Genomic DNA, 7,500 nt, shown 5'->3' with positions numbered 1-7,500 from the left:
GAAAAGCGCGGGCTTTTTGGCAGCAAAAAAGGATTAAATTCTAGCTTTAACCACTGTTATAATATTATTACCATTTTCTCTTCCAGTGTGGAGGAATCCAGTGAAGAGTTGGTAAAGCCAACATGGTGGTGTGTAGCTTGTCGTGATAATGGTGTCATGGAGATATACACATTGCCTGACTTCAAATTAGTTTTCTTGGTAAAGAACTTCAATATGGCTCCACGGGTGTTAGTTGACAGTGGTTCAGCATCTGCTGCAAGGTATTCGGCAGTGTGATTATTAATATATAACTAACAAGTATTGGATGAGGCTGAGATCGAGGAGGGTGTTATATAGGCCTTGGCGGAGAACACCCTCCGAGATCTCCATAGTTCTTTAGAGGATGCGAAAGCCGAATTCAATAATTGTTTTATTATTCATTCAAAATAATTCCTAGTTTAAAAACAAGCTAAAACAGGCTTACCTCCATCGATGTCAAGTTCATCTTCAATTGCCTGTTTATCAGGAAGTTTACGAGATAAGGGCTTGTTCAGTGCTGCAACCATTCTCCAAACAGCAGATGTCGCCCGTCGAGTTGTCTTCTTGTTGTTCTTGCTATGTTTTTAGCCAATAGTTCGCCCATTTCTTCCTTGTGAAACGAGTGAAATGTTCCGCCATTATGTACTCACTACCAAAACAACTCAACTTCGTCCCAAGGTGTTCTCGGTTAATTGTTCAATAATCTGGCAATTTTGCTGCACAATTGACGTCCCTTTTCACATATCGTAAGGTAAAGTCACATTTAGTAAAAAGCAACAAACTGGATTGGGTAGCCTCTGCAATTGAAATAAAAATAAAAATTGATGTTCTGTAAGCAGGTCCATACAGTGGAGAGGGTGAGAGAATAGATTCCGGACATATTTACATTTTTTGTTATCTTTTTTAAAAGGAAATAGCATTTAACATCTTTCACTTGTTTAACTTTAAAGTAAATTCAATAACATATAACTGGGATTTAAAAATTAATTGAGAGCATTTGGGGAATATTTGACTGACCCCATGTCTAAACGTTTGGTGGGAATTTAGGGTGAGGAACAGTCTTACATACTCTGACCAGGTAGGAAAATAATTTAGTTATTTTCATTTAATGGAAAATATGTACGTTTATCTTTGCATAGTATGACAGGGGGTGTCGTTACAGAGGATAGCCTGCCTGTGAAAGAAGTCTTATTAACTGGCATGGGACATAAAAACAGAAGGCCCATGTTAATTGCAGTTGTGGAACAAGATCTTTTGGTGTATGAAGCTTTCACATTCACGGAAGCCTCTCTTGAGGCCCATTTGAATCTTAGATTCAGAAAGGTGTGTAAACTTATCTCTGTACATAGGCATCTGTCTCTGTTGAGTTGGCATCTTGATCAAAAACTAGAAAATGATTTGATATTTCTATTGATGCATGAGTTTCCATGAACAAATAGTCTTTTTTCCCAGTCTACAGAGTTATATACCATAAATCACAAGACAAGCCTTAGGCAGAACAGTACTTAGGGAGTTCTCGACATGGCGTGCAGGTTAAAGTAGACACGTTGTTTTGGCTTTCTGAGTTGCCATCAAATGTCATTTTGACTGCATATAAGTGAAGCGCATGTCACAAATGACCATAACAAATAACTGTCACGCAGTTTATAAAGACATCACAGAACTTTAATATTGCACAAAGCGGAAAATTGCTTTTGTCTTCTGTTGAATGTAGCATGAAGAGTATGAAGCAACTATGAGCATTTCTGCCCTCTTCTGGATTTGACTACAGTTATGTGTTACCCACACTTAACATGAACCACATTTACACAAAGCTAGAGAGCAACCTGAGGCAAAGTATCTTTTTGGGGGAGAATGTTTGAATACAAACAAATAAGCCATTTATTATTCTGAACGCTCCATAATCTAAAAGTTAAACGCAGAAGATGTTTTGTTTAAATATGCATTGAAAAAGGAGGAAAGCCAGACATTTCAAGAATGCTCCATCTTCTACAGCAGAGTAGTTTAAAAGTTACTTTTAATCGATTGAAGACGAGGGAGCACCCTCAAAACGTCTGGTTTCCCTCCTCTTTCAACGCGTATTTTGGAAACTTTGACATTCACACAATTAAAACAGTTACACAGTTTCTTGTACTTTTGATGTTTTGTTTAGTTGCAGCACAATTTGCTCATTCGAGACAAGAAATCAAAGCAGCAAAAAGTAAAGCAGAATGATGTCAGTCAGGGTAACAATCATTATGTTTCTTTTTAACGTACCAGTACATAACCAAATGTGTCAGCCAACTTACAAATCAAAGTAGGAAAAATATCACCAGTCCTTAGGCGGTTAATGAGTTTATTTACCCTATTAATTTTTTAATTATTTAAGCGAGAAAAGTTTAAAGAATTTCAAAAGGTAACAAGGACCAAAAGCAATGTTAGTAACACTTACTGGCAAAATTATGAAACCCTCACTTGTAAGTTGTTCATGAGTTTCACAAAGAAAGGACACCCGACCCATGTTGGCTGCTGGTAAAATATAGCAAAATATAACTGGAGTAGGAGTAATGGGCTGTATAATTTCTTTTTTCATTGCCTTTGCAGGAAGTAAACCAAGAGTTGCAAGTTTGCGTGTTTTCAGTGATATTTCATCATATTCAGGAGTAAGTAACTCACAATTTTCCATCTCAAGAACTTTGCGTTTGAACAATTACTCTCCTCTTTAGGACTGAAGTATTGAATGTTGTTACTATAGGTATTTGTATGTGGATCATACCCTCACTGGCTGTTTGTGACCAGCAGAGGGGCACTGCGAGCTCATCCCATGAATATTGATGGCGCTGTTACCTGCTTTGCTCCTTTTCACAATGTCAACTGCCCTAAAGGGTTTCTATACTTCAACAAGAAGGTGCATTGTTTTATCTTAATTTGATTTAATACATATTAGTTGTGTTTAAGGTAGTGCTACTGATATGTTATCCATCTGAAGATGATCAAATACCACGATCTGCAAGAACGTACAAGCGCTTTTTTCCCAACCCGGAAATGAAGATATTTCTCTAAATTTTAAACTATAATAAACTTACAACAGAATGAGATACTTCGAATACTTTTTAATTATTCCTTGTAAATGCAGTAAACAAGACAAATCTATTTCAACTTTGTTCTTCCAGTCTGGCAAAATGTTATAATGGACTTTTTGATCGTTTTTCTGCTTTGTTTGTGCTTTTTTAGCTTTAACAACAATACCTTATTCATGATTGTTGGTATATAATGTTGTTTCCTTCTCAGGGAGAATTGCGAATTTCAGTTCTTCCAACGCATCTAAGTTATGATGCACCATGGCCTGTGCGGAAGGTTCCTCTTAGATGTACACCTCATTTTGTTGCTTATAACAGAGAAAGCAAGGTACATAATATAAACAGAGTTAATCTGCATCGTTAAGAGAGTTGCTAAACAATGTCAGTTGAGTAATACAGTGGAATCGCAAAGGCGGCATTGAATTACACCTATTTTATCCCGGTATTGTTTTATAATAACTAAGAAGGCCACAGGAAACGAAGGTAGTATAGCACTCTTGCGTGTCAGTGTATTGATCGTAGCATCTTTATTCTTTTTAAAAAAAACCGAACATGTACTGAAAATTAAACGATTTAACCAACTAAGCAAATAAAACCATTACTATATTGATAAGGTATGTGTAAAATTTGCGTGGACTTTACACAGCATTTCCTTCCATTTACTGTAAAAGAGGCCCACAGTGGAAAAACAAAACATTAGTAGTTTACTTCGCTAAGATAACGGTTGATAAGCTCTTGCTTCTTTTCAACCGGAAACTCTTCTCTAGGATGCTTGAAGAGACTCTTGATAATGGGTAATAACGGCGATGTAGCTTCTTTGCGACGTAAATGACAGATTTTTCACTTGCTTTGGAATAAACTGAACTGCCTGAAAACACGTCTTTGCAACTTGTTGAATGCTAATGCTGTTCCAATAGTACGGGTGGCTAAAACCGGTTTTTGTTGGTTCCTGAATTGTCAAAGTTCGAGAAACCGAATGTAAATTTTCGGGAAAGGAAGCAGAATTAGTTTGAAATATCGGGAGTTTCGAAAAATCGAGGGTTCGAAAAATTGTGGTAGGATTATAGAGTCTGATCAAAGGAAATGGAAGGGAATCTGGGAGTTTCCTAAAATCGAGTGTTCAGTGTTCCAAACGAGCAGAGTGTTTACAGAAGTGATCGGCTAACTCATTAACTGTGAGGCTATTTCTTTTGACCAGACGTATGCAGTTGTTACAAGCTTATCAGAGCAGACAAAAAAGATTGTCAAGTTGAATTCTGAAGATCATGAACCAGAGGGCATTGATCGAGGTATTCTGTATTTTTGAGTTCCTTATTAAGACAATGGTAATACCATTTTTTAAAATGAAATCATAATCTTCATTTAAGGTATAATTAATCTGAAACGTAGCCATAAGGCCATACTAAAATCTCAAGTTATTAAAACCTGCCCCAACAAGTAAAGACGATTTGAACATGCAATCTTAAACAATACCGCTATGGAGACCGGCTTTCCATGTGCACAGAAATCCAGAATCAGCAGAATTTGAGGTCCTCCTGCCTGAATAAATGTAGTTTCTGTTTTATGAAGAATGCCCTGACTAGGAATCCTTCTAGAATCAACTTTGAATATGGAGGAAGAGAGGTTAGAAGTAACTTCTGTAAAGTTGTACCGCCAATGCATTGTTGAAGGTATATTTTATCAAAGCTGTCTCATAATCTCAAGTAGTTTTTTGGAAGATTATACTTGAGCGGAAGCTGTTTCTGTTCATCATCTAGGTATAAATAGGAGTACTACGGACTGTCTATTTTTCGTCATTTAATGGCCTGTTACCCAGATTTTATTCCCGGTTGTAAGAATCCATGGAGCGTTTTCATGTAAAATGTTGAAATTCTTTTAACAAGCTCCAGTGGAAAGTGGGAAAAGATAAATTTTCTTTCAACGTTTGTGCAAGTTGTCCTTTAATTTTATTCTCGAACAGTAAAAGTTAAGTATCGGACAATTAGCAGGGTCTTTCAGACATCATTACCTCCAGAATGAATTCAATGCCCCCCCCCCCCCCCCCCCCCACCACCACCACCACCACCAGCATTTTGGGAGGAATTTGTTACATGAGTTGCTTACTTGAGTGATTATATAACCGTTGTGACAATGAAAATAGACAGTGTGCAGATAATCAATGTCCATAAAGCGGGGTTGACAATATATGAGAGTTTGTGACTCGGGACACAGAAAAATGTCCGTTGTCCGTATTAACCGGTGTCCGTATAAAGCGGGGTAATTTTAGAGAAAATATGTGAACTTTTTGTCGGGACAAACGAAACTGTCCGTGTAAAGCGGGTGTCCGTAGAGCGGGGTTCCACTGTAACAAGATTTCCCCATGAACGTCCTTAACAAACATTTTATTTGTAGATGAGAGATTTGTGTATCCAATCATTGATCGGTTCAGCTTGCAGCTTATTTCCCCAGTCAGTTGGGAAATCATACCAAGCACGCGGTGAGTCTGTCTGCAGCAAAGTTACAGGACAACTTAGATGCACAATCTACACATATAGATCAAGCAATTAAACTTAAGTGCACATTAAAAGTATTGTTATAACTGAACAAAGTAAAGCACGTGCGAGTTTTCCCTGTCCTATAGCCAGTAGGGATCTTAAGATCCGACGACGGCGACGGCGACGGCAACGGGAACGCCACAAAAGCAATAGTTTTAATTAGCAAAACAACAATTTTGCACGTGCATCACGCTTTTTTGTACATTTCTTTGCCGTCACTGCACGACTACGACGTGAAAATGCCTAATTTCACGATGTACAGAGGAAGTACACAAGCGACTACGAAACTTCCTCTCTCTTTCTGAACTTGAAAACGGTTCTTAGGAATTCAACTTTAGGAGGGTTCGCCTACATTTCACAAAGTTAGTGACTTGGAGAAATCGCTATGAAGATTGAAAGAACGGGAATTCACTTTTAAGTGACGCTTTCTCTGCCGTCGCCGTCCTCGGATCTTAAGGTCCCTAGTGTCTGAGTTGTGAAGGGAGCAGAGAGGTGAGACTGGACGTCGGCATGTAAAGGCGCACATTGCAGCCGCTTCAGCCTATGTTTGATCTCACCTCAACCCACCCCACCCCAGGTCAATGACGGCTCAAATCAGGAGGGCCATGACACGAGTGCTACATCCTCTACACGTTTTGAGCAATATCACGGGTTGTTTTATGTCCCAACTGATGTGGTAAGGATTGAGGAAATATAGTGAGTCAATGGCTAAATGTTACCGCTCAATGACGCGATCGTCTGAACTGAAAAAGGGTTTTAATTACAGCCGGCATGATTTGACCAGTTTTTTGACATGTTTTGAAGACCTTGGTGGGTGGTCTGGCCAAGGTTTAATCTCAGGGCCTCCTGCTCAGCAGCCCGGCAGTTACCAACTCAGCTAACCGTGCGGTGTTTAGTTTACTATTGTGGGCAGCATTGGCACAAGATGCTAGGTATAACTCTAAGAATAGATACAGTTGTTGATTGGTCATAGTTTTATTTGTATGTAGGATTGATTTCGTGTGAAGGATTCTCTCATTATATGCCATCATATCATTCTTTTTTACTTTGTCTTACATTGTATTAATGCTTCAGAATTGAAATGGAGGACTGGGAACACGTGACCACTTGTAAGAATTTAATGCTTTCAAGTCAGGAGACACACACAGGTCACAAGGGATTCATCTGTGTTGGTACCACACATGTGTATGGTGAAGATATCACTTGCAGAGGACGGGTATTATACCATTTGTTGCTTTTTTCTGCGTAGAGTGGTTGTAGTGTTGTAGTTTGTACCTCACTCTACGCACATGCACCCGCTAGAGTAGCTATATTTTTATTGACTAATAGCTGATCTTCGTTTGCCACTCAAGTATCGAATTTCCTTCATCTCTGTCTCTTAAATCTGGCTTCGTAGTCTCGCTGCCATCAATAAGTTTAGTTTGTCCAGTCTGTCCAAACATTTTCTGCACTTGGATTGGTAAAGTCAAGGTTTACCTTTCTTATGCAAATGTTTTCCAGTATATTTTTTCCTGCATCCCTTTACTGTAGACTCTGGCTACTCCGACCGTACACTAACTTGCGCCATTTTGCCAACTGGCCATTCGGTAGTGGAAGGACCAATTATTGTAGATAATAGTAGTGAGCGAGTAACTTTTTCATTCAAAAATAACTTTATTGCATTTGCTTACAGATTTTGATATTTGACATTATTGAAGTTGTTCCTGAGCCTGGCCAGCCACTCACTAAGAATAAGTTTAAGGTACTTCCTGGTTACTAGCTTATTTTGCGTTAAAGAATTATGCATTGGCATTTGATCTGCTTTCTAGATTTCAAAATGTAAAACTGTTCTAGGGAGACCTTGAACTGCTGTTTAAAAAGTAAAATCTAAAATCCAAGCTTTCGCCGAT

General features: G+C 38.5%; 1 protein-coding gene across 1 annotated transcript in view; it reads left to right on the top strand.

Moving 5' to 3' along the window:
• LOC140927970 (cleavage and polyadenylation specificity factor subunit 1-like) overlaps positions 1-7,500 on the top strand; it is a 69,867-nt gene that overhangs the window by 37,012 nt on the left and 25,355 nt on the right. The window contains exons 24-33 of the mRNA XM_073377674.1: positions 87-260; positions 1,158-1,341; positions 2,171-2,243; positions 2,602-2,660; positions 2,753-2,905; positions 3,289-3,405; positions 4,276-4,366; positions 5,469-5,553; positions 6,686-6,827; positions 7,284-7,352. Coding sequence (XP_073233775.1) covers positions 87-260; positions 1,158-1,341; positions 2,171-2,243; positions 2,602-2,660; positions 2,753-2,905; positions 3,289-3,405; positions 4,276-4,366; positions 5,469-5,553; positions 6,686-6,827; positions 7,284-7,352 — 1,147 coding nt within the window. The remainder of the gene's footprint in view (positions 1-86; positions 261-1,157; positions 1,342-2,170; positions 2,244-2,601; positions 2,661-2,752; positions 2,906-3,288; positions 3,406-4,275; positions 4,367-5,468; positions 5,554-6,685; positions 6,828-7,283; positions 7,353-7,500) is intronic.

Source organism: Porites lutea, chromosome 2 (genome assembly GCF_958299795.1).
Source record: "Porites lutea chromosome 2, jaPorLute2.1, whole genome shotgun sequence".
Lineage (NCBI taxonomy): Eukaryota > Metazoa > Cnidaria > Anthozoa > Scleractinia > Poritidae > Porites > Porites lutea.
The sequence above is the reverse complement of the archived record's forward strand: the minus strand, read 5'-3'. Positions and strand labels throughout refer to the sequence as shown.